General features: G+C 41.0%; 1 protein-coding gene across 1 annotated transcript in view; it reads right to left on the reverse strand.

Moving 5' to 3' along the window:
* The window catches only part of LOC121282467 (sodium- and chloride-dependent neutral and basic amino acid transporter B(0+)-like), a 45,048-nt gene extending 22,820 nt beyond the window's left edge, over window positions 1-22,228 (reverse strand). The window contains exons 1-3 of the mRNA XM_041196170.1: window positions 22,144-22,228; window positions 18,901-19,032; window positions 8,232-8,399 (exon numbers count right to left, since the gene is read on the reverse strand). Of these exons, the coding sequence (XP_041052104.1) occupies window positions 8,232-8,399; window positions 18,901-19,032; window positions 22,144-22,213 (370 nt within the window). The 5' untranslated portion in view covers window positions 22,214-22,228. The remainder of the gene's footprint in view (window positions 1-8,231; window positions 8,400-18,900; window positions 19,033-22,143) is intronic.
* Window positions 22,229-27,441: the final 5,213 nt, after the last annotated feature.

The following is a 27,441-nucleotide window of genomic DNA, read 5'->3' on the forward strand; positions in this document are numbered from 1 at the left end:
TGTAAAACTAACTGCAATACTTAATGAAGCAATTAAAGCATTAGCATTTCCATTAATGAGTCACAATTATCAGCCAAAGCCAATGGAACTTTAGAGCTTTAATAGGTTTCTACTGAAAGTTCAGGTTTCATGTACTCTCACTCCTGCTATACAAAGAGACAGAACATGACCCAAAAGTGGTCCCATGGTAACATATGACCCCATTGTGACTTCATGGAAATATATGATCCCACAATGATTCCATGGGAACAAATGATCCCATAGCAAACCTTACAGATTTATTACAGGTCTTTTACATCTTTTTCCTTGCATTCATATGGATCATGGCTAACAGTGTTAGCTGCTTCCCATATCTACCTTTATAGTAACATTTCTTAAGTATGTCTAGATTATGATCCACACCTTGACCACCAACTAGCTCAAGACAGCTAAGACCACGAGGTAAAATTGGTCTTCATTCAGTGGGTAAAATGAGTGACAATGAACCAGCGGCCTGTTCTACATCATGCACAACATTCTTTTCCATTAATTTCAACTGAAAGGAAATTGTGCAGAGTCTATAAAGGGCTGCTGATTCACTATTGCTTGTTTCACACTTTGGGCGAAGACTAAATCTATGCCCATTTGTCAACTTTTTCTTTGTTGCTGATTAAATGCCTTTTCTCCTCCCTCACTGGTTAATTATAGAACCATAAAAAAGTTATGGCATAGAAAGGGACCACTCAGCCCATCGTGTCTGCGCTGGCCGAAAATGAAAAAATACAAAACTAGTCGTCCATTCTAATCCCACCTTCCTCTAGTCTTCCTACCAATCACCTTAAATCTTTACCCCCTGGTAATTGACCTCTCAACTAGGGGAAACAGGTATTTCCTGTCTATTCTATCTAGGCCCTGCATAATTTTGAACACCTCAATTAAGTCACGCCTCAGCCTCTTCTGTTCTAAGGAAAACCACACTAGCCTATCCAATCTTTCCTCATAGCTGCAATTTTACAGCCCTGGCAACATTCTTGTAACTCTGTTCTGTACTCTCATCAGAGCAATTATGTCCTTCCTGTAATGTGGCAAACAGAACTGTGGACAAAATTCCAGCTGTGACCTAACCAGCATTCTATACATTTCCAGCATTACATCCCTTCTTTTGTATTCAATGCCTCATCGAATAAAGGAAAGCATTCCTATGCTTTCTTTATCACTTTATCCACCTGTCATGCCACCTTCAGGGACCTGTGGATATGCACTCCCAAGGTCTCTCACTTCCTTAACCCTCTCAATATTCTTCCATTTACTGTGTATTCCCTAGCTTGGTTTGCCATCCCCAAATGCATTACCTCACACTTTTCTGGGTTGAATCCCATTTGCCACTTTTCAGCCCACTCAACCCAAGACAGCAGCTATCCTCTTCACTATCAACCAAACGGCCAATTTGTGTGCCATCTGCAAATCTCCCAATAATGCCTCTCACATTTAATTCCAAATCATTGATTTATACAAAATACAGCAAGGGACCCAACATTGGAAATCACTTTCCAGTTGCAAAAACACTCATCAGCCATTACCTTTTGTTTACTGTTGCTGAGTCAATTTTGGATCAAACTCGCCACATTCCACTGCATCCCATGGGCTTTTACTTTACTGACCAGTCTGCCATGTGGGCCCTTGTCAAATGCCTTACTGAAATCCATGTACACAACATCCACTGCACTACCCTCATCAATCTTCTTTGTTCTTCCTCAAAAAATACGATTAAGTTAGTAAGAACGATCTTCCCCTAACAGAACCATGCTGACTATCCCTGATTAATCTGTTCCTTTCTAAGTGACAGTTTATCCTGTCTCTTAGAATTGATTCTAATAATTTTCCCACCACCGAAGTCAAACTGGCTGGCTTATAATTATTTGGCCTATACCCTTTTCAAATAATGTTTGCAGACCTCCAATCCTGTGGTACCTTAGCCGTACCCTGTATCTAGTGAGGATTCGCAAAAGATCCTCAAAGCATCCACTATTCCCTACCCGGCTTCTTTTAACAGCCTCAGATACAATCCATCTGGCCCTAGTGATTTATCCACCTTACTTCCTGTCTCGCTATGCTTATTATATCTAATTTCTCACTCCTCCTCATTAACCAAAATGTCCGTATCATCCCTCTCCTTAGTGAAGATAGAGGCAAGTACTCATTAAGAACCTTGCCTTATTCTTCTGCATCCACGCATAAGTTATCTTGTATATTTCTGATAGGCCCTAACCTTTCCTTAGTTATCCTCTTTCTCTTAATGTATTAATAAAACATCTTTGGGTTTTCCTTAATTTTACCTGTCAATATTTTTTGTATCCTTTCTTTGCTTTTCTAATTTCCTTTTTGAGTTCAATCTGTAGTTTCTATACTCCTCCAGGCTTTCTACAGCATTAAGATTTTTTGTGACTGTCAAAAGCTTTCTTTCTCTGCTTTATTGTACCCCATACACTTCTGGATAACCGGGGGTTCAAGATTTGACAGGGCCACCCTTTTCCTTTGTGGGGACATGTTTACGCTGTACCTGTAGAATTTCGCTTTTGAACACCTCCACTGATTTTCCTTCAAGTTGCTGTCGCCAGATCACTTCTCAGCTTTATAAAATTTGTCTTCCCCTAATTTAGAACTTTCACTCCTGTTCTATCTTTGTCCTTTTCCATAATGATGCTAAATCTAACTGTATTATGGTAATTATCTCCAAAATGGTCCCCCACTGATACTTCAGCCACTTGCCCTGCTTCATTTCCAAAGACTAAATCTAGAATTGCGCCCCCTCTTATTGGGCTTGTGATGTGCTGGCTAAAAAAAGTTCTCTCAATGCAATTCAAGAATTTTGTGCCTTCTATTAGGGTAGCTGAAGTCCTCAACTATTATTGCCCTATTGTTTTTGTACTCAGAAATTTGCCCACACATTTGCTCTTCTATCTCCCTCTCACTATTTGCGGGTCTATAGTACACTCCTAGCAACATGACTGTTCCTTTTTTATTTCTGAGCTCAACTCATATGGCCTCATTTGATGATTCATTTAGTATATCATCCCTCCTCACAGCTGTAATTTATTGTTTAACCAATAATGCTATACCCCATCATTTTAAAACCCCTCTCTAGCCTACCTGTAAACTTTATATCCAGGGATGTTGAGCTGCCATTTTTGCCCCTCTTTGAGCCAAGTTTCCGTAATAACAAAGATATCATGTTTCCATGTGTCTACCTGTGCCCTCAGCTCATTGGCCTTATTGCTGATGAGCTGAGGGCACATGGTACAGATAGACACATTGTATTTATATATATATACCTTTTAACATTTCCAAATCCATGTGCTGTACACATTCTAACCTTTGCTTCTTCTGTCTTTCGGAGTCACTTGCTAATTTTCTGTCTCCCATTCCCTGCTCTGAAGTTGTCCCATCTGAATCTGTCCTCAGGTTCCCACCACATTGCCAATCTAGTTTGAACCCTCCCCAACAGCACCAGCAAACCTTCCTGCAAGGACATTCATCCTGGCCTTGTTCAGGTATAGACCATCCGGCTTGTACAGATCCCATCTTCCCCAGAAATTGGTCCCAATGCCCAGAAATCTGAAGCCCTACTTCCTGCACCATCTTTCCAGCCATGCATGCATCTGATGTATTCTCCTATTTCTATACTCACCAGTACATGGCCTTGGGAGTAATTCAGAGATTGTGAGGGTCATGGATATCACCGAGCAGTTACAGAGCATTCTGGAGGATGAGGGTGCACAGCCAGAGATCGTGGTCCACATCGATACTAATGATATAGGTAGAATAATGGATGATGTCCTGCAGACAAACTTTAGAGAGTTAGGAAAGAGATTAACGAGCAAAGATCTTGCTCGTTAATCTCTTTCCTAACTCTCTGAAGTTTGTCTGCAGGACCTCATCCATTATTCTACCTATATCATTAGTATCGATGTGGACCACGATCTCTGGCTGTGCACCCTCATCCTCCAGAATGCTCTGTAACTGCTCGGTGATATCCATGACCCTCACACCAGGGAGGCAGCGTACCATCTTGGAATCACATCTGCGACCACAGAAGCACCTGTCTGTTCCCTTAACTAATAAATCGCCTAACACCACTGCTCTTCCCCTCTTCCTCCCTTCCTGTACAGCTGAGCCACTTGTGATGCCATGAACTTGGCTCTGACTGCACTCCTCCGAGGAACTAACTCCCTCACCAGCATCCAAAATGGAAAACTGATAAGTGAGTGGGACCCCAGGGGATTCCTACACTGCCTGCCTGGTTCTCTTGGGCTCAACCCATATGGCCTCACATTCCATGCGGCTGAGCTGCTCTGCCATTTCTTAACTTTACTTCACTTAAACTCTCCCAAAGTCTCGCTGTTTAAACTGCCACGAAGTCTTGCTGTTTAAACTGCCACAAAGTCTCGCTGTTTAAACTGCCACGAAGTCTCGCTGTTTAAACTGCCACGAAGTCTCGCTGTTTAAACTGCCACGAAGTCTCGCTGTTTAAACTGCCACGAAGTCTCGCTGTTTAAACTGCCACGAAGTCTCGCTGTTTAAACTGCCACGAAGTCTCGCTGTTTAAACTGCCACGAAGTCTCGCTGTTTAAACTGCCACGAAGTCTCGCTGTTTAAACTGCCACGAAGTCTCGCTGTTTAAACTGCCACGAAGTCTCGCTGTTTAAACTGCCACGAAGTCTCGCTGTTTAAACTGCCACGAAGTCTCGCTGTTTAAACTGCCACGAAGTCTCGCTGTTTAAACTGCCACGAAGTCTCGCTGTTTAAACTGCCACGAAGTCTCGCTGTTTAAACTGCCACGAAGTCTCGCTGTTTAAACTGCCACGAAGTCTCGCTGTTTAAACTGCCACGAAGTCTCGCTGTTTAAACTGCCACGAAGTCTCGCTGTTTAAACTGCCACGAAGTCTCGCTGTTTAAACTGCCACGAAGTCTCGCTGTTTAAACTGCCACGACGTCTCGCTGTTTAAACTGCCACGAAGTCTCGCTGTTTAAACTGCCACGAAGTCTCGCTGTTTAAACTGTCCCGCAGTCTCACTGTTTAAACTGCCCGAAGTCTCACTGTTTAAACTGCCCGAAGTCTCACTGTTTAAACCGTTTGAAGTCTCGTTGTTTAAACTGGCTGAAGACTCACTGTTCAAACTGCCTGACGTTTTTTTTTCTTTCCGTTTAGTTACTATATTTACTTCTCACTTTCATTATTTGCCAATCATGAGACAAAACGTTTCCCCAAATATAAATATTCTCCCAAATCCCATTCTACCAGAAGGAAATTCTTCCCAAACACATACCAACATAAAATTCCAATGTACAAGCATCAATGCAGATCCACAAAATATAACACAATATTATAATATTATAAAACACAATAAAAATGCTCCCATTGCATGTCACAAAGAAATCAAAAATTTGTCCATAAAAGTGACTACAATAACTTCTCTCTTCATGAACAGCACAATGCACCCTGCCAGACCTCAGCTCATCCTGGGTTCTGGGTACAGAAAATCTCCCTGTCCTGGGTACCATTCTGATAGCAGCAAGAAATAACACTTTAAAAGGAAGAGTGTTCCACAGGCCAAGTTTAGAGCTTACAAAATGGCAACACTGTGGACCACAAACAAATTAGAGAATATCCTTTCCCTGTAGAAGAATTGTCCTACTTGTAAAGCCTACTTGTAAAATAAAATCAGCAACTATCAATTAATCCAAAGAAGTTGGTTGTTTTAAGGTGATGAGATGAGTGGGGAGGTTGAGGATTTAGAAAGATGAATAACGCTTTATCAGCCATGATGGTGCAAAGAGTAAACACAGAAGGCTAGAGCTGGAAAACTGAAGGGTGTCAGAGGGAATATAAGGTGGGAAGGGGTTGCAGAAATAGACATTGAACTATTCAATGCCACCATACAGGATCCAGTAGACACATCAGCTTAGATTTTTCATTAACATTGATCCTTTGGTGCAGCTCCTACTCTGCACTCATGGCTTCTGCTGATTTTCTGTGTTTTGAGCCAATTCACATTTATTAGGGGAGAGGATGCACAGTCTTTAGCAGGGAATTAAATTTAAGTGGCTAGAGACATTTTATGACATTAAAGATGCTATATGAATACAAGTTGATATTGTTGGAATTGACCAGAGGAAGCTGGGGGGGCGGGGATTGGCTGCAGCAGCCCTGACAGTATGGTAGGTGGTCCTTTGTCTGCTAGTTATTAAGCACTTTGTGGGATAGGGAGTGAGTGTGAGGAATGAGTATTTTAATGAAGAGTACTGTAGGAATTGAAATAGGTTGCTTTGCAATCTATGGCTTAACTTCTTGATGCCTTAAAAATATAAATGACTGTTCTGCCACACATTGTAATTCTGTATACCAGGGCAATTGTGCATATCTGACACCCCAATGTTAATGACAGAGAATATGATTGATGACGTACTTTCAACATGGCAGCACTTATTTGAATGGTCTTCAGAAGCAGATAACAGCCAGTCTGTTAAGCCTGCAGAACCAGGCCACACTTCACAGTCCCAGTCAATATAAGGTCAGGCATCACCTACAGCCCCATTCTGCATATTAAAAGTCAGATACCACCTTCAGTCTGTATGTTTGATAAAGTTATTGCTGTACTCCAGCAATGAATAGAGCAATCCACAATTTAAAGATTCCATGATAATTTTCAGATAGTTATTATAGAAGATTATGGACATGGAGTGAGTCACAGGGAGTGCTAAAGGGAATATAATATAACACCATTCATATATCTATCAGGTTGAATTAATTTCTATTTATTTCAACATCTCCGTGGGATGGGAAAGGAGAAAGAGAGATAATGACTGGAGAGGGGAAAGAGAGAGATGCCCTGGGTGAGAAAGCTGTTGGAGATGATCATCTGAGTGAAATGAGAAATATTGAAATCCAACTGTTGGAAATGAAGAGAGAAGGTGATGAGCGAGGAAAACCTTTTTGAAGGGTCATCTACTGGGTACTGAGGTAATCTAGAATACTGCAATAGTTCATTGGCTTGGCATTTTGTTAACACATGGGAAACACTGGCTTGTGACCAACCAAAATGGAGAAAGTTCATTCAGTAAGGCACCAAACGTATCGAGAGACTTTGTTGGGGATATGCAGATGTGAAGTCGAAGTGTCAGAAGGAACACACAAACCTCCAAAAAACCCATCTACCCAACCCTTCAAGCACCACCTGCCCTGCATGTGGCAGAGCCTGCAGGTCGCGCATTAGACTTAACAGCCATCTCAGAACCCACTGAACTAGAGTGCAGCCAGTCATCCTTGAACTGCTGGACTGCCTAAGAAGATGAACGTAAAAAGAGCTTCCCTCTCACTTGTCCATTGTTTCCCAGAGATAGTCTGTGCTAACCACATGATTGTTAATACATTGATGCTCACACAGTAAGCAGGAACCAATCATTGAGCTTCCAAACCACCTATCACACTGGGACCAAATCCCTGCCTCCCCACTCGCACTAATCAAGGCTAGCTCATAGGTTCCCTGTTCTACTTAAACCAGGCCCATCCCCCAAACCCAACACAAGGATAGTACGACACACTGTAACAATCTTGGGTCTGCTCTAACCTTCTGAGTGTAAATTATATTGTGTCTCATATTGACGCATCCCCACGCCTCATATTTTTTGCATGTGTCTATCCTTAACTTGAGATTTAGGTAAACGTTCAGGAATGCATGTGTGAAATGAGCAGAAAACTCTATCTGGCAATAGCCTTTAGCTACTGCACAAATCCAATGCTTCCATAAGATCTCATTCAGCCTCTGAAAGTGATAAACATCATTAAATTACAAATGTTGTTATTTTATGTTATGAAATAACAAGCAAATAAGTAATAATTATTCTAATAGGCTTATATGTATATTTTTCATGTAACGAGTTGCTTAATTGGTATAAGCTGTTTCTTAGAAATTTAGTTACCAGTGAGATTTTCAAATTGATCTGTCCATTTCCTTAGCTCAAGAAATATTTATTGAGACTTGCAGGTTCTACATAGCCCAGCAATCAGATTTAAAAGGTTACTGCCAGTCACAACATTATTGCAATCTTTTATAACTTGAGATGCCTTCTACACTCTTAAAATGAAGATAGTTATTTAAACTATTGCCAACTTTTCTCTCTCATTCAGACCAATAGAATGAAAGTTGAAAAGTCAGTGCCTACACTTTACCCAATAGAAGTGAAGACAGTACCTTTGACAGTCCTGCTGCATGTTTCATCTGCACCCCACCAACTGAAGCAGTCTGCCCACGGCAGGATGGATTGGAAGGAAACGAACAAGTAGTACAAGCTGTATCCAATGATGCAGTTGTAGTAAATGGTCACAAATGTTGACAGAAGGACCATTGTGATACCAACACCTTTAAATGGATTGAGAAAGCAATGTAAATTAGAAGCTATTCATTTGAATTAATTGTATTTTCTCATGTATTCAGCTGGTCAGACAAACCAATTTTGTTTCTTTACAGCTGTTCTGGATGGCCAGTTCTTATGTTGCTTGTGTGCATATACTTATCTAGAACTGAGCGAGGAGAAAAGGAGTGACAAATTGAATTGAGGATGAGGGAGGGTACCAGTATGAACGGAGAGAGCTGGAGAACAGTGTCTCAGTGAAAGAATAGGAAGTTGGATGGTGTACAGAGCTTGGGCTGTTTTTTGCATTTAAATAATGCACTAGAATTATCATAACTGTATTTAATTGAAAAGCAGCTTGGTGCAAATGCTTTTAACTTTAAACGTGGCTCAGTTCATAGCACTCTTGCCTCTGAATCAACAAATGCTTGAACACGAAAATATAAGCTCATGCTACAGTGCGGTACCGAGGGAGTGCTGCGATATTGGATGTGCCATATTTTTTGAATGAGACATTAAACTGAGGCCCCTTTGCTCTTTCAGGTGGGTGTAAAAGATACCATGGCACTATTTCAAAGAGCAGGAGAGTTATCCTTAATATTCTGGCCAATATTTATCCCTTAATCAACATCACAAAAAAAAGATTATCGAGTCACTATCACATTGGTGTTTGTGGGAGCTTGCTGTCTGCAAACTAGCTGCAGTGTTTCTGACATTACACTTCAGAAGTGCTTCAATGGCTGGAATATGTTTTGGGACATCCTGAGGTTATGGAAGGCACTGTAGAAATTCAAGTTTTTTTTAATATAAATAAAAAATTTGAGTTCAGCACGATTTAGATATTGTACTGTATTACAAATTCAAAGTAACCTAACTAATATTATGTATAAAAATAAGAGTCAAGAAAAACAGCCTGCTGTCTTTCTGAACTTGGAGAGTATCAGCAGAAAGCGGCTTCCAATATAAATAGAAACAATTATCATATAATTGATTAATTGATCTCAGGATGTGATTCAGAGGAATCAGTCGCCAATTGGCCTCAGCATCTGCCTATTCATTGCACTTAGATCTTGCCGCTGTAGCAAATAATGCACTATATGTTGCATAGTGTAATGTCTCCAGCCTTATAAAACAACAGCTTGAATTTATATAGCACCTTTAACTTCATAAAATGCCTTAAGGTGTTTCACAGGAACAATTAGTTACAAAATTTTTGGTTGAGCCACATGGAAAGATATTGGGACAGGTGATCAAAAGTCAAATAGAAGAGGTAGTTTTTAAGGAGTATCTTAAAGGTAGAGAGACAAAGCGGTTTAGGGAAGCAATTCCACAGCTTAGGACCTAGGCAGTGGAAGGCATGGCCACTCATGGCATTGTGATTAAAATTGGGGACGTGCAAGAGACTAGAATTGAAGGAGTGCAGTGATTTCAGATGGTTAAAGGGCTGGAGGAGGTAACAGAAATAGGGAATGGCAAGACCATGCTAGGATTTAAAAATCATGGATGAGCATTTTAAAATCGAGGGGCTGGGAGCCAATGTAGGTCAGTAAGCACAGTGGTGAAAAAGTAACAGGATTTGGTGCGAGTTAGGACATGGATAACAGAATTTTGGATGGCCTCAAATTTATGGAGGCTGCAAAGTGGTACAGCAGCCAACAATACTTGAGTCCAGAGGTAACAAAAGCATGAATGTGGGTTTTAGCTGGAGGTGAGCTGAGGGCAAGGATTGACGGAAGTGATGTTAAGGAGGTGGGAGTAGGCGATCTTGGTAATGACAAGGACCAGAAGCACAGCTCAGGATTAAATTGATTGTAACCTTGCCATCCTATCTGATTCAACCACAGCCAGTGGCCAGGGAGTGGGATGGAGTTGGTGGCTAGGAAACTGAATTTGTGGCTGGGGCTAAAGAAAATGGCGTTGGTCTCCCAAAATTTATTGGAGGAAATTTCTGCCCATCCCATATTGGGTATTGGACAAGCAGCACAACAAATCAGTCAGTGAGAAATAGTGGTGAGATAAAACGGAGTATCATTAGTATAACAGGCGGATGATCAGTGAGTAGAGACTTCAGCCTGAGTGAGACCGATACTGAGTGAGTATATTTGGGAGTTTGGTACAAGTGGGAATTTGCACGGTGCGTAGGGGGAAAGTGGTGCTGTAGAGATAAAAACCAAAAAAACTGTGGATGCTGGAAATCCAAAACAAAAACAAAAACAGAATTACCTGGAAAAACTCAGCAGGTCTGGCAGCATCGGCAGAGAAGAAAAGAGTTGACGTTTCGAGTCCTCATGACCCTTCGACAGAACTTGAAGTTCTGTCAAAGGGTCATGAGGACTCGAAACGTCAACTCTTTTCTTTTCCGCCGATGCTGCCAGACCTGCTGAGTTTTTCCGGGTAATTCTGTTTTTGTTTTTATGTTGAAGAGGTGCTGTAGGTAAGATTTACTGCAAGAAGTGCGACTTAGAATAGAGTGCTGGGAGTTGTGTAATTAAGGGAGTTAGGGAAGGAAGAGGAAGAGGTGACCTTTTGCTTTCTGCTTTCTAACTTGCTCAGCCTTCGGAAAGTGGTCATAATCTGCTACTGGAGAAGAAACTAGTTATTTGGTGAGTATCTGGTAAGTGACTGGGGTTTATTTTATTCCTAAGGCTCAAAATAGTTTAGCAGCTGGTGGTAAGATTAATAAAATATATAAAAACAAAAATAAAATATATAATTGAATAAAATAATTAAACAGTTAATTAGAATACATGAAGGATGTTAGGACAGGTGATGTGTCACAGTTGCAGCACGTGGGAGCTCCTGGATGCCAGTTTGATCCAGGGAAAACATGTCTGCCTTAAGTGTTTGAAGTTTGAGCAGCTTTAGCTCAGAGTTTATGAGCTTGAGGCTGAACTACAGACAGAATGACAAATCAGGGGCACACTTATTAGGACAGGGCTTCTGATTTGGTCAGTGGTCAGGGACAGGAGAGTATAACTGTAAGTGAGGCAGATAAGGGGACTCAGAGGACAGGAGTGCAGGAGTGTGAGCCTCTGCAATTGTCCAACAGGCTTGAGGTATTTTCAGCTTGCTTGGATGAGATTGGGGGTTGTAGGGTGGATGAGCAAACTGGCTATAGCACTGTGGTACAGGAAGCCATTCAAGTGGGGGGAACAAAAAGGAATGTAGTGGTAGTAGGGGCTTGTACGGTCAGAGGGATTGACACCATTCGCTACAGCAAAGAGCGTGAGTTCACACGGCTGTGCTGTCTGCCCGGTGCCAAGGTGCAGGACATATGCTTGGGGCTAGAGAGGAACTTGCAGTGGAAGGGAGAGAACCCAGTCATCATGGTCCATGTAGGTGTCAATGACATAGGCAGGACAAAGAAGAAGGTTCTGCATAGTCAGTATGAGGACCTAGTAACCAAATTAAGAAGCAGAACCTCAAAGGTCATAATATCTGGATTTTTACCTGAGCCACATGAAAATTGGCATAGGACAAATCGATTAGGAAGATGAATGTGTGGCTCAAAGACTGGTGTGGGAGAAGTGAGTTCCAGTTTGTGGGGTACTGGCAGCCAGTACTGGGGAAAGTGGGATCTGTACCGTTGAGACAGTCTACACCTGAACCGTGTTGGGACTGGTGTTCTAGCAAGCTGCATACTAAGGAAGTTGAGAGGGTTTTAAACTAAATAGCCGGGGCAAGGGATCAAATTTGGGAAGATGTGGTAAATCGAAGAGCAGAGACCAGACAAAATAAAAAGGTATTATTACGGGAAATGAAAAACAGACCAGGAAGGGGTAGAGAGTGCAAATCTAACAGTAAATCAACAGATGAAGCTAGAAGCTATAAAAAGAATAAACAGATAAAACTAAAAGCTTTGTTTCTGAATGCACATAGCAATCGAAACAAAACAGATGAACTGAGAGTGCACACAGAAATAAATAATTATGAATTGATAGCCATTAAGGGGAAATGGCTGCAGGAGGATATGGATTGGGACCTGAATATTAAAGGTACAGGATGCTTGGGAAGGATAGGAAGCTAGGAAAAGGTGGAGGGGTGGCTCTGTTAGTTAATGATGGTATTAGCACAATAGAGAGGGATGACCTAAGTTCAGGAAACAAGGATGTGGAACCCAGTTTGGGTAGAGATGAGAAATGGTAAAGGCACTTGTGGGAGTTGTGTGCAGGCCCCCTAATTGTAACCACATGGTAGGGTTGAGCATAATGGAGGAAATAATTGGAGCTTGTCAGAAAGGCATGGCTATAATCATGGGAGATTTTAATTTACGTATAGACTGGAAAAGTCAGATGGGCAAAGATAGCCTAGATGAGGAATACATTGAATGTTTTCTGGATAGTTTCTTAAAACAGCATGTTCTGGAGCCAATCAGGGAGCAGGCTATACTAGACCTGGTATTGTGCAATGAGATTAGAGTAATTAATGATCTCATAGTGAAGGCAGCGCTAGGTAACAGAGACCATGATATGATTGAATTTTACATTCATTTTGAGGGAGAGAGGAGTGCGTCTTAAATCAGGGTAATTATGAAGGCATGAAAGCTGAGCTGGCAAAAGTGAATTGGCAAATTAGGTTAAGGGATAGGTAAACAGAGATGCAGTGGCTAATATTTAGGGGGCCATTTCAGAATGCACAGAATCAATACCTTCCAACGAGTAAGAAAAAGTCCAAGGGACGGACACACCATCCGTGGTTAACTAGAAAGGTTAAAGACAGTATCAAACTTAAAGAAAAAGCATATAATTGTGCAAAGATAGGTGGAAGGCCAGAAGATTGGACAGAATATAAGGAACAGCAAAGAGTGATTAAAGACTAATAAGGAGGGAAAAATTAGAGTATGAGAGAAAGCTAGCCAGAAATGTGAAGACAGATAGTAAGAATTTTCATAAATATTTAAAACAGAAAAGATCTAACAAAGTGAGCATTGGTCCTACAGGAAGTGAGTCTGAAGAATTGATAATAGAAAACAAGGAGATGGCAGATGAATAAACAGGAATTTTAAATCAGTTATCACAATAGAGGATACAAGTAACATCCCAGAAGCAGCTATAAACCAGGAAATGGAAGTGGGGAAGGAAGTCAGGAAAATGACAAGACAGCAGAGAAGTGGCACTGAGTAAATTATTGGAGCTGCGGGCTGACAAGAGCCCGGGGCCTGATGAACTTCATCTGATGGTCTTAAAAGAAGTGTCTAGTGAGATAGTTGATGCAATGGTTTTAATTTTCCAAAACTCCTTAGATTCAGGGAAGGTCCCATTAGATTGGAAAATAGCTCCATTATTCAAAAAGGGAGGGAGACAGAAAGTGGGAAACTACAGGCCAGTTAGCTTAACATTTGTCGTAGGGAAAATGTTAGAAGCTATTATTAAAGAAGTTATAGCAGGGCACTTGGATAAGCTCAAGGTCATCAGGGAGAGTCAACATGGTTTTGTGAAAGGGAAATTGTGTTTAACAAACTTATTGGAGTTCTTTGAGGAAGTACCATGTGCTGTAGATAAAGGGAAACTAGTGGATGTACTCTACTTAGATTTCCAGAAGGCATTTGTTAAAGTGCCGCATCAAAAGTTATTGCAGAAAATAAAGGCTCATGTATAAGGGGTAACATATTGGCATAGATAGAAGATTGGCTGGCTAACAGGAAGCAGAGAGTAGGCATGATTGGGTCTTTTTCAGGTTGGCAAGACATAACAAATGGCATGCCACAGGGACCAGTTCTGGGACCTCACTGGTTTACAATTTATATAAATGACTTAGATGGATGGACGAAGATATGGTTGCCAAATTTGCTGATGACACAAAGATAGGCAGGAAAGCTGTGAAGAGGGCATAAGGATGCTACAAGCATATATAGATAGGTCAAATGAGTGTGCAAAGATCTGGCAGATGGCGTATAATGTGGAAATATGTGAAACTGTCCATTTTGGCAGGAAGAATAAAAGAGAAGCATATTATCTAAATGGTGAGAGATTGCAGAGCTCTGAGGTGCAGAGGGATCTGGGTGTCTGAGTGCATGGATTACAAAAGGCTAGTATGCAAGTACAGCAAATAATCAGGAAAGCTAATAGAACGTTTTCATTTATTGGGAGGGGAATTGAATACAAAAGTAGGGAGGTTATGCTTCAGTTGTACAGGTAACTAGTGAGACTACATTTGGAGTACTGTGGACAGTATTGATCATCTTATTTAAGGAAGGATGAAAATGCATTGGAAGCAGTTCAGAGAAGGTTTACCAGACTAATACCTAGAATGGGTGGGTTGTCTTATGAGGAGAGGTTGGGCAGACTACGCTTGTATCTGCTGGAGTTTAGAAGAGTAAGAGGCCACTTGATTGAAACATATAAGATCCTGAGGGGTCTTGACAGGGTCGATGTGAAGAGGATGTTTCCTCTTGTGGGAGAATCTAGAACTAGGGGGTCACTGTTTAAAAATATGGGGTCACGCATTTAAAACAGAGATCAGGCAATTTTTTTTCACGAGTCATAAGTCTTTGGAACTCTCTTCCTGAAACAATGGTGGAAGCAGAGACTTTGAATATTTTTAAAGCAGAGGTGGATTGATTCTTGGTAAGCAAGGGGGTGAGAGGTTATCGGGGTGATAGGTTATTGGGGCAGGCGGGATGCAGATTTGAGGTTACTATCAGCTGAGCCATGATCTTATTAAACTGCGGAGCAGGCCTGAGGGGGCTGAATGGCCTACTCCTGCTCCTTGTTCGTATGTATGACATTGTGATTTTGGATGATGTTGCTGAGAGGCAGCATGTGGATGAGGAATAGCTTTTCAGGAGCTGTTTGATGACAGCAGATTTGAAAGGGAGGAGTCTGTACCTGGGGAGAGGGAACCATAGAGGCCAAGAATGCAAGTTGGGTGGTCAGTGGGTTTGTCAGAATAGAGTTGAGGGAGCAGGAGACGGGTCACATGGACAGTATGAACTTGGAGAAGGCATGCAGCAGATAAGCAAGAAATTAAGGAAAGATGTGAGCTCAGAGCTAGGATAGAATTGTACCCTAGGGTAAGTTTGGCTTGGTGGACTCAGGCAAGGGAGAGAAACAGTGGAGGCAGCTGATTGGATGGTCTCAATCCTAGTGACAAAGAAGTCTATGAACTCTGCGCACTTGTTGTCGGAACAGAACGTGAAGGAGACAGGGTAGGGGTTAAGTAAAACAGTTTGTCTTGGAAAAGTGATGCCTGGTGCTATCTTTTCATTCCAGGATAATCCACGAATAGGGAGTACTTTTAGAAGAAGAGAGCAGGAACCACAAATACTTTTTTTGGTCCACAGAGTTCTGGTGATAAATGGCTAAACTTATTGTTTGTCAAACATTCAAGACTGTAAGCCTTGGACTAAAGGGAGCAGAAATGGGCACTAAACTGGGGGATGGACCAGGGTGACAGAGACAGTAATAGTTTTATTAGGGTCAAGAGCCTCAAAGGTGGAGGTGAGGGCATGATTGGCTACAAAAATGTCACGGTGAATAGAGAACCAATGGCTATACTGTTGGAAATTTGAAAGTGCAGTTGAAAGCAAATTGGGAGATAATTCTTTACATGGATGAACACAGAAGGAAGTAGGTTTGGGGGGGAGAAGGCAGATGTGAGTGGAGAGTGACACAAGGAGGTGCTAAGACATTACCTTATCTGTGTTGGGCACAATGGCAGCTGAGTGACTACATGAGATAACAAGGTTGAGTTGCTGGAGGTGAATATATGTAGGTCAGTTTACATGGAGGGGGAGATTAAAGGAGGATAGGAGGGTACGAAGTTAGAGGAAAGAGGGCATGGTGAGCTGAAATGGGGCAGAATTTTGCCGTCGGCGAGCAGGGGGCGGGGCCCGCTCACTGATGCGTAAAATGACGCGGGATGACGTTGGGCAGAACCCCTGACTTCACCCTGCCCCATTTAAATTTTCAGGAAGGCGGGGGCGCAGCAAAATCAGCTGTGGGTCTGCCGACCTGTCAATGGCCACTTGAGGCCACTGGCAGGATCACTTAACCAAATAAAGGACCTGCCCATCCAACCTTAAGGTTGGCGCATCAGCCAGGAGCCTCGGCAGCAAATAGAGAAAACATGAAACCTCATCCAGCGGCAGGATGAGGTTTCATGCAAGGTTTTAAAAATTGTAATAAAGTTGTTCTGTAAATTATGAACATGTCCCAACTCATGTGACATTGTCACATGAGGGGACATGTAAGGGATTTTCTTTTCTCTGTTTTTAACAGTTTTAAAAGTCGAAGCAAACTCCCTGAGGCTGCACTTAGCCTCAGGGAGGTGTGCGCTCTTTCGTGCGCATGTGCGAAAGAGCGCACTCTCGCTTTTAGGGATTCCCCCTGCCCGCACAGGGAGCGCATAGCGCTTCTCAGCGGATGTCATGCTGGGTGGCCCTTAATTGGCCCGCCCACGTAAAATGGTGGTGCGGCCCGCTTCACTGGTGGCGATCAGCTCTGCGCCTACCGGCGATTGGGTCGAGCCCAACTGCCTGACAGGGAGAAAATTCTGCCCATGGAGCTTGAAAGCACTAAGGATGAGAAGTTGCTTGGTGTGGAGGCAGAGGAAAGTAGTAAAAATAAGTTGATGAGATACTTGACATGATAGGCGGGTGGTAGAGAATGAGGATTTCAAAGGACTTTTGAGGGGGCTGGAACAAGGTGAGATACTCAAAGGAGAAGGTGTCAGAGAAATAGTGGGACAGACCAATTTTTCATTTGGTGATAAGGGTCACTCTACTAGCATGGTGGACTGGGTGGGGAATGTTTAGCTAGCAGGAGGCTTAAAGAAGGCGGCTTTAGCACTTGTCAGCCAAGTTTCTGTCAAGGCCATAACGTTATTGCAAATGTTTACAATAAACTCATGGACAGCTGATCACCTAACACTGCAAGCAATGACGCAAGAGATCTGCTCGTAACTACAAGGCAAATAATTAAATATTTAAATGGTAGAACAACTTTCCATACCATTTCTAATTCTGGAATTACATTCTTTTTATATGTAACTTATTTGTAATTTTTTAAAAAACCCCGAATTAGGTAAATTACACAAATTTTGTGTTTGTCCCTTTTCCATTCCCTGAAGGACCAACTCATTCTGGGCTTTGCTCACTCTCTGATCTCCTGTTCAAGTGAACATTCTTCACCCAAAAATCCAAACTGTGAACATCATTAACTAACTGGGAGGGACATATCAGTTGGGCTCTGTCCTGCCCCAATGTTCATAACCCCACATGCACTTAGCAGAAGAAATTGGCAGTGACAGGGCGTTTGGAGGATGTTTCCCTCTTTAGTCAAAGAAAACAGGGAGACCTCTGAAGCTCGGGACAAGCTGTATTGTTAAACCTACATCTGATTTAGGTTTTGTTTTTAATTCAAAGCAGAAGACCAACTCCCATTTATCCCCTTACAATGCTGGACGAGGAGATACTGAATTCCTTTTCCACTTTTTATGGATAATATTGATCGAAATCTTTAAATTCCCTTCCGAATGAGCCCCGAGTTGTACCAGAATGAGTGAAATTAACAATCTCAATTAAGCAACAACTGTTTTGTAGGAATGAAACATGAAGCCATGTCATTAATTAGGAGTTGAATTTTACACAGGGGCCGATGGAATTGCACCCCTTCCCAAGAATGTAAAAGTAAGGGGCGAGTTCACATTTGCGTTGTCACTCGCCCCATACAGCCACTTTCTAGTTACTGGGTTGTTAATTGGCTTGAGGCAGGCCTTCCACCCCAACAGGGAAGAAGTCACATCCCCAATTACTGCCAGCCAAGCAACAGGACTGGTTGGCCACTGCTGGGATTGTAGGCAGTCCCCTGAAAAAGAGGAGTCATGAGCTCGGACTTACCAGGAACTCCGGGCTCTCTCTGGGACAGGGGAGGTGATGGGGGTATAAGGTTCACAGGCTATGGAGGGCAGGCAATGGGATGGGGAGGAATACCTTGGGGTGGGAGGGGCCTCTGATGGATAGAGGGTGACCAAACAGGAGGCAACCCCTGACGGCCTGGTTACGATATCACTAGGTTTCATCTAGGTGGTGACCTCAACACTTGGCACTGGCCTCCCTTGCTGTGGGAAAAATCCCAGTGACAGTGGGAAGAGAACCTTAAATGGCCATTAATTGGAACGAGTGGGTCACCTAATGCCCCAACTCCGCCCGAGGGGACGGGTAGGTGACGGGCACAATGCCACTGCCATGCTGCCAAATGTTACACTCCCCCTATCTGCCAAACCACTCCAGGGAGGGGTGGTAGGGGAGCTTGTAAAATTCTGCCCGAGATGATCGATAGAGTTTTGTAGGTACTGGGCCCAAAATCTGACTAAGTTTGAAATGAGGAGAGCAAATGTTTTACTCATTGTGTATGTCACTGCCTTTGTAAATGTGCACAAAAGATCAGGCTTTAAACGGTACTTCAGCAAGGCTGGCTTAAATCCCCATGTGATGAGGAAAATATAACCTATGTATTAATGTGAATTAAATGGCTATTACTTAAACTTGTGTTGTTAAAAAACATTAACCTTGAAAGAGTGGCACAGCTTTCCATACCGCAACAGGCCCGAGGCTGGCAAACTGCCCAATAGAACATTCCAAGAAAAACAGGGGCAGCCCAGCGAATGCCAACATGACTATGTAGGGAATAAGAAACGCACCTGGAAAATATAGTAAAGTTTAAAAAGATTGTATGGATGATCAGGCTTATTCATATAGTTTGAGACTGAACATTGAACAACTAAACAGACCTTTTTAAACACAGGAACTAATTATCATCATTGACCGAAGACGGTTACTGCAGACTGTATTCAGCATCTGAATACAAAACAACCACAATGAACATTCAGGCTCTTATCCTATTGCATTTCTCCAAACACCCCATTCCTTGTACTTGAGAGTCTCAAATGGCATCAGCTGACACAAAGTAAATGCTCTATCTCAGAACAAGAAAGTAGTTTACATGGAATTCACTATGGAATCAGTCCTGGAGATGAAAATACAATCTATGCACCTGGCAGAAAATTCTTGCCTTAATTTTTCATCAAGAAATGAAGAATTTGAAAGCATGTAAAGAGATTATTATTATAACAAAATTCACCATTACTTCAGTAGAGAAAGTTCAAATCTCCAGGCAGTGTAAATAGTGAAAAGAAAAATGCTCCTACAATTTGGCAATGCTTAATGAAAAATCTAAACCTTTAGTAGATGAGATACTTTTCATCCTATGGACGTTAAGAATGACTGAAATGCTACAGTTACTAACGTGCCTGAATTTGTAACTGACTTTTAAGATGCATTTACCATCACAAGGCCTCCATTATTTATCTTATTAGATGCACTTCAGTTAGTATGTGTGCCAGTGATCACAGGAAATAAACTTTCATGTTCTTTCCAAGTGAGGTAACCAGACAGATAATCAAACTTCTAATGAAAACAGTTTATACATTTTAATAAAACTACCACATGAATTTTGGAAGTGAAATTCTAGATTTGTAAAATAGGGAATACAATGCATTAAGAATTATTTAAACTCTATTACTTTGAGTGGCAAAATATAAGATGCATTGTACACCTGTTTTCCCCACTATAAATAGTAAATAGAAGAATTTATAGATGAATACTTTCAAGTAGCACAATCCAATTTGAAGTTGAACATTAGTCAGACATTAAATGCAATGATTTATATTGCTGGGAGGTTTCTGTATAACCTGAAGTATGTGTATTGTGTGGGAAGGGAAGCTTATTGGAATAGTTTTCGAAATTACTTAAAGGAACCTTCTCATTGTTTGCACATCTTCAGCAAAATTAAGACAAGACTTGGAAACGGAAACCTGATCTGAAGGGATGTAGGCAAGACAAATTGTTGATTTTTTTTCGTAATTATATATTTACAAACATCCTGTAATCTGATTCTAAAGGTTGGGCTTGGTTCTGATGTTGGAGGAGTTTCTCAGCAACTATTTCTTATTACACATAATATGAAAACGTGAATTTTAAAACCAACTATAGAGATCTGGTGAATAAAAGAAACAGCTGAAAGTTTTGTGCGCCATCTCAAAACTGATTAAACTGTCCCTGAGATAGTGCACTGGCTCACCAACTTCTGCCAAACTGATACTTTCCCTGATTTCCAAGCGCTGAATGTTTGAATGCCAGAGATATTTTCGCCAGTACTGTTTTCAGGGAAACTCACAGAATACTGAAAGGCCTGGATAGAGTGGATTTGGGGAAGATGTTTCCATTAGTAGTACAGACTAGGACCCGAGGGCACAGCCTCAGAGTAAAGGGAAGACCTTTTAGAACAGAGATGAGGAGAAACTTCTTTAGACAGAGAGTGGTGAATCTTTGGAATTCATTGCCACAGAAGGCTGTGGAGGCTAGGTTATTGAGTGTATTTAAGACCGAGATAGATAGGTTCTTGATTGGTAAGGGGATCAAAGGTTATGGGGAGAAGGCGGGAGAATGGGGTTGAGAAACTTATTAGCTATGACTGAATGGCGGAGCAGACTCGATTTCTGCTCCTATGTCTTATGGTCTTATGGAAGATCATGTTACTTTGATTATTTTGGAGCCTCGTAAAGAGTGAAAGCAGGACAAAGGCATTGTCTTTTGTTAAAATTATCTATCCATCTGTCTGTCCTTTCATTCTTCTATCTAGAAACAATTTTCTTATATCTGTTACTGCACAGAATAATCAATTTGTCTCATTCTCTCCTATTTCATTGGCCAAATTGTGATTAAAAGATTTTACAATGTGAATGTACAGTAATATATGGAAGACATTCAACTCTCTCAGATCCAATTCTGAAAATTAAGGTACATGAACGAAGTTAATCAGGGAAATAAAAACAAAAAACTGCGGATGCTGGAAATCCAAAACAAAAACAGAATTACCTGGAAAAACTCAGCAGGTCTGGCAGCATCGGCGGAGAAGAAAAGAGTTGACGTTTCGCGTCTCAAGGGTCATGAGGACTCGAAACGTCAACTCTTTTCTTCTCCGCCGATGCTGCCAGACCTGCTGAGTTTTTCCAGGTAATTTTGTTTTAATCAGGGAAATGCCCACCTTGTAAAATTCACTATCTAACTGAATCAAAATACTTTCTGCCTCTTTGAATAAAGTTATTGAGCAATGGTAGTGAGACATTTTTGCAGTTTTGTCATCAGTTTCCTTCAATCCACTTGTGGGATTGTGAAGATCACCTGATATGAGCAAATATAATCTCAACTTACAAATGTCAGTCCAGAGATAATTGAGAATTTCACATGTACACTGAACATGTATTTTAAACAATAATATTTGCAAAGATATTCAGCAGTAATAATCATCAGTTATAACATGGCTCAATGATTTGGGTTTTAAATACCACCTGTTTGATATTTCACACTTTTGACTATAAATAAACACATTTTCTCAAAGTGTTTGTAATGTGTCAATCTTTCTGGAAATTTAAATCTCACTCCTAGATATTCCCTGAGTTTGTCTGTTTAACTCAGGAAGGGACTGGTGGGTTAAACTCTTTGTTCATTTCCTCTTTACTTCTTAATCAGAAGGTTGCTTCTTAAACCCTCACAAGAATTTCTAGGTAATGCACAGTTTAAAGCTGTAATTCAATTAATCATTCCTTTACCAGCATTGTTCAAACCTATATTATTTACCCTGTATTATACAGGGTTCCCTGGTTCATTGAATTTAATGTTCTTTTATAATTCAATGAATGTTCCATTTAATTTCTGCCTTGTCTCCCCTATATTTCAAACTCACTACATACCTCCTCCATTTCTGTATGCTAGGTAAGGGAATCTCCAGACATTGCCCAGACCCACAGCATAACCGATCATTGAGAGCAAGTAGTCAGTCTTCGAAGCCCAATTACCTCGTTCCACATTCTCATCACTTTCATGCACATGTTCACTGGTGACAGCCTGGGGGGAAGAGAGGGGAAATGGCTGATTCAGAAATTAGGCTTTCTCAGGCTAGAAGTCAAACAAAAAACACAGTTTTCATCTACGACAGAAGCATTGTGTTGTTCTCATTTAGCAGCAATCGGCTGGTAGTTTGGAAACCCCCTGAACCCCACAGAAAGACTCTGCAATTCACAACAACCAAGATCTGCAAATTGTCAGCACCTCTCAGGGTTTTATGTGAGTTTACTGTTTACTCACCGTATACTCTGGATCATTCTTTGAGAATCCAGGTAAAGCTAATTCTTTCCTGTCCATTTTTGTATAATGGTGAATGATTCTTCTGTTTAGTGAGGGTGGGATGGAAAACTCAAGAGTTTTTTTTTGTCCAAAGATCTAACTCTGTATTGCTCAGGGACTCTTGTTAAGGACTAATCAACTCCACAACAGGTAATGACTCTTGCAGTCAAATCCCTGTTCCTTATATGCAATTTAAAAGGGGTGTAGCTCTGTTTATTCAGTTCATGGTGACATCCAAGTTCCCGGAGTATTTCAACTATTAATAGGTTGATCTGCCAGATCAAAGTTTTTAATTATAGGGTATTTGCATTAGTTCCAGAACAGTCAGGACCAAGTGTAGTTATTCTGCATCAACAAGTTTTGTTCAGCCAACATTTCAAAGGGAAAAGCATCAAGTGCACCTCCATCAATCAGAAGCTCGGCCAATGCGGAACTGTGTTTGCTTAAAAATGGAACAGTCTATTCTAATGTAGAAACTTAAAGGAAACCCATTGCTGCCTGAGTTCTTTTTGCACTTCTGAACTTCAGTTTGACTCCAGTTGTGCTCCAGTTAGCATGAATCTCCCGGCTTCACCTTCAAGTGATCTCACATCCACTAGAGTGATACCAGTTCAGTTGTATCTGTGGGTTTATGTCGTGTTGGAGGGTGGGCAGTGTCGCTGCACTCTTAACTCTAAAAGGGGTCTTGGAGCCAACAGTCCTGAATATTATGTTAGTCATATTAGTGGACAGAAGACTTTCAGTTAATTTGAGGTACCTCAAGTTGACCAATTTATAGTAAGACAAAATAGAGAACAGTGCACCAAACACTTCAGATGTTTCATCGCTAATATCAACAACAGTATTTGCTAACTGATTATGTAAAGTTGTTTATGTTTAATGGAAAGATTTGACTGGGTTTAACAGAGCTCTAAAAAAACTAGCCTTTGTGGATGGTTTTTAAACTACTCAGATGATAATATTTTCAAAGTGAATCCCATCTCCAAAATATTTATCGTAAGTGAAATAATCAAAGAAACAAACTGTGTTATTTTAATCATTACTAAAGAATGTTTATGTATTGGAATATAGCAGATCGATAGATAACTGTTTTTAGTAGTTTAACAATGTACCAGTCAGCCATTACAGTGTCTGAACTGAAGCTCGAGAAACTAGTAAATTTCCCTGAATCTATTCCAGAATATACTTTCTCATCTTGTGGCAGCTTTTTAATGGGCAATAAAGATGGGATCATCTTGTTTCCCTCTTCAGCAAGGCTACAGAGATTGATAAGTATGCTAGGTGAAATGTTTAGTAAAAGATCATCATTGTAATCTTGACTAGTATGAAGAACAGCATGAATTTCATGAATTATTCCTTAATATGAATAAAATGCTAATAACTAATAAAAAAGACCATAATAAACAGAATTTTAAGAGTAAGAAATGAAGCATTTACGGTTGGTTTTACCTTCACAGGAGGACAATAACAACTTATAAAGCACCTTTGATGTAATAAAATATCCCAAGGTGCTTCACATGAGCATTATAAAACAAAACCAAGCCACAAAAGGTGATATTAGGTGATGACCTAAGGTTTTAGGGAGTGTCTTAAAGGAGAAAAATGAGGTAGATAGGGAGGGTATTCCAGAACTTAGGGCTTAGGTAACTAAGGCACAGCCACTGGTGGAGCAACTAAAATTAGTATTGCTCAAGAAGCCAGAGGAGTGCAAATATTTCAGTGGGTTGAGGGGCTGGAGGAGACTACAGAGATAGGGAGGAGAGAGGCCATGGAGAGATTTTAAACAAGGATGAGAATTTGAAAATCAAGGCATTGTGACCAGGGGAAATGTAGGTCAGTGAGCAAGGGTTGAATGACACTTGGTGCAAGTTACGACATGGGCAGCAGAGTGTTGAATGACCTCAAGATTCCAGAAGGTAGAATGTGGGAAACCAGGCGGGAGTGCATTGGAATCGTCAAGTCTAGAGGTAACTAAGGCATGAATATCTCAACAGATGAGTTGGATGATGTTACGGAGGTGGAAACAGATGGCCTTAGTGATGGCATGATTATGAGGTTGGAATTTCATCTTGGAGTATATTTGACACCAAATATACTGGTTTCATTTCAGACTGTTGCCAAAGACTTTCTGTCTTTCTGTGCTGAATAATGGTCCTGAGTTATTTGTCAGATTTACACAGTTCTAATTACTTGCCACAGATTATTTCTAGTCTGGTTTCACCCACTGACTAAGTTATATGACTCAAGACTTCTAGAGCAGAACTTAACGAGACTGGAACACATTCAAGTACAGGGATCAGCACTCAATTCATATTCCATTTATTCAAACTATTGGATGGAAGATCATGCAGGTCACAGATTAGAGACAACAACCTTCACATTTGAATTCCTGTAGCCACTCCAGTTATGTGAGCCTCGAAGCTAGGCGCACCAAGTTATAAAATTCAATGCCCACGGTCATCAAAGAACCATCAATAGGGTAATCTTACTCAACAATACATTTACATACTTTATTTACACAGTTCATTTAAATGAATAACATGTACACCCCAATGTATGCAGAGTTGAACACACCTTGAACTTCTGGAACTGCTTTGACAACAGCAGGTCAATCTCATAGACAAGATGAGACAGGCAAGGGCATGGTGAAAGGAGGGAGAGAAGCCAGAGAGGGAACAGGATCTGGACTAAGGCTCTGCTAGTCTAGGGATGGTTTGGCTTTATGTTCATGGGGTCAGGGGATACAGCAGAGGCACTTTAACAGATGGTCCCAATCATAGTAACAAAGAAGTCCACAAGCTCCCCACACTTCTTGTTAAAGGTGAGGTGGAAGGGGCAGGGAAGATGGTTTGGTAATGGACAAAAGAAGCTGGAGGTTATCTTTGGTCTCCAGGATAATCCTGGAATATTACTCATTTTTGGCTAAAGAGAATGAGGACTGATTGCGCTTGATGTGATACCCAGCCAGATCTGATGATTAATAGTGAAGTCAATTATGTGCCAGACACGGGCAGGTCTGTAGCCCCTGGACTTGGGGAGCAATGATGGGATCTGTACCGGGTAATGACCAGGATGGCAAAGAGTAAAGATTTTACTAGAAACAAAGGCATCAACACTGGATATGATGGATTGGTTCAGCAAATTGACAGCCTTGAGGCAAATGAAGAAAGTCAGTTGGCAGCTTGAATTGGGGAAGAGTTCTTTTCCGAAGGATGGGCACAGAAGGAAGTGAAATTGGAAAATTATGCTTGCCTTTTTCACTGTATTGGTGTCCATCATGATTGGGAACGACAAAGTTCATTTATGCTTCTCCTGCCTTTAGTTGCCTGATTTCAAACTCCATCCTAGACTAATTGTTACAGGCTTAGAGTCATGGAATGATAGAATGATACATGACAGAAAGAGGCTATTGGCCCATCATGCCTTTTCCACCAGCTCTTTGAAATTAATCCCACTTTCCTGCTCTATTTGAAAGCCCTGAAAATGTTTGCCTTTCAAGTATTTAACTATTGTCCTTTTGAATGTTACTTCTGAATCTGTTTCCATCGTCCTTTCAGAAACTGCATTCCAGATCTGGTAGGGCAACATAAAGTGGACCTGCTTTCCATTGATAAAATTGCTCACTATTCAAAGGTAACCTCTGGCCTCCCTTAATCAGAAACCATCTACCTAAACCACTCTCACCTCTAACAACAAGTTGAGGAACTCATGGACATTACCTCTTTTCTTCCTTCCATTCTCCAGGTCTCAAGAGCAAACTTCCCTGAATGTTCCTTGCTACCTTAATGCATTTCCGTACATTCACTTAAAACCCAAGTTAGTCTCTATTGCATTTCCATTCTGTCTGATCCCTCCCATTTTTGAACTGCTTTTTATTCCAATGCTGCTTGTCTCTTTCAGTCCTCTGGGCATCTTTTATCCCCTCTTTAATGCTTCCTTCTGGTGCCCCTCTTCCTCAAAAATTAGAATAAACCCACCCCTTCAGCATTAATTAATGTCCTTGATGAAGAGATTAGTCCAACCCTGTTGAGGTGCAACCTATCCAGCTTGTATAGGTCCCTTCTACTTCAGAACGTAATCAAGTTAGCTGCCAATTTTCCTACATTGTAACAATGACTATACTTCAAAAGTACCTAATGGAATATTGAGTACTTTGGGGCATCCTGTGATTATGAAAGGTGTTATATAAATGCAAATTCTTTCCTTAACTTGATAAGTGAGTGTCATTGTCGTTGGTTCCCAAATTATACTACTATGTGGAGGTAACTTTGACTTTTGGTGATATGGGCTCCACCACTCAGTAAGCACCTCTGCTGATTGCATTTCGTTTGCAGTGAAGTCAGAGTAGTGTTTAATAGATAGCCTACATATTACTGTAGCGCTGTCAAGAAGGTACAATAATTCTCATAATGTTATTGGAATTTATTGTAAAATAGAATCTGTGTCTATATGTGCCTGTGTGTGTGAGAGAGACTTAATTGAATTTGGGAGTTTTGATGTAAGAAGAGGAATTATGTTTGAAATGTTAATAAGGTAAGCATGGGGAAGTTTAGAAACATGGGAAGGGAAGGCAGTCTAAGATCCAACAAGTGTGAAACACCTTCAGTCTGTATGTACCAAACTGCTGCCTCTAGGGACCAAAGTTAAGAGAACTCACTTTATATTCAACTGTTTAGGGCATCATTTACTTTGCCTGGGTCTTTTAAAATCTGTGTGTTTTACTGTTGCCTTAATGAAAGAGTAATTAAGTAGGGGATTTAACAGTTATCATAGTGGTGATTTATAGATTTATGTATGCATTTAAAGTCATTTCTTCTATTAATAAATGTTTAATGTAGCTTTGTGAAAACCTATAAGACTTGGTG

Source organism: Carcharodon carcharias, chromosome 9, assembly GCF_017639515.1.
Source record: "Carcharodon carcharias isolate sCarCar2 chromosome 9, sCarCar2.pri, whole genome shotgun sequence".
NCBI lineage: Eukaryota > Metazoa > Chordata > Chondrichthyes > Lamniformes > Lamnidae > Carcharodon > Carcharodon carcharias.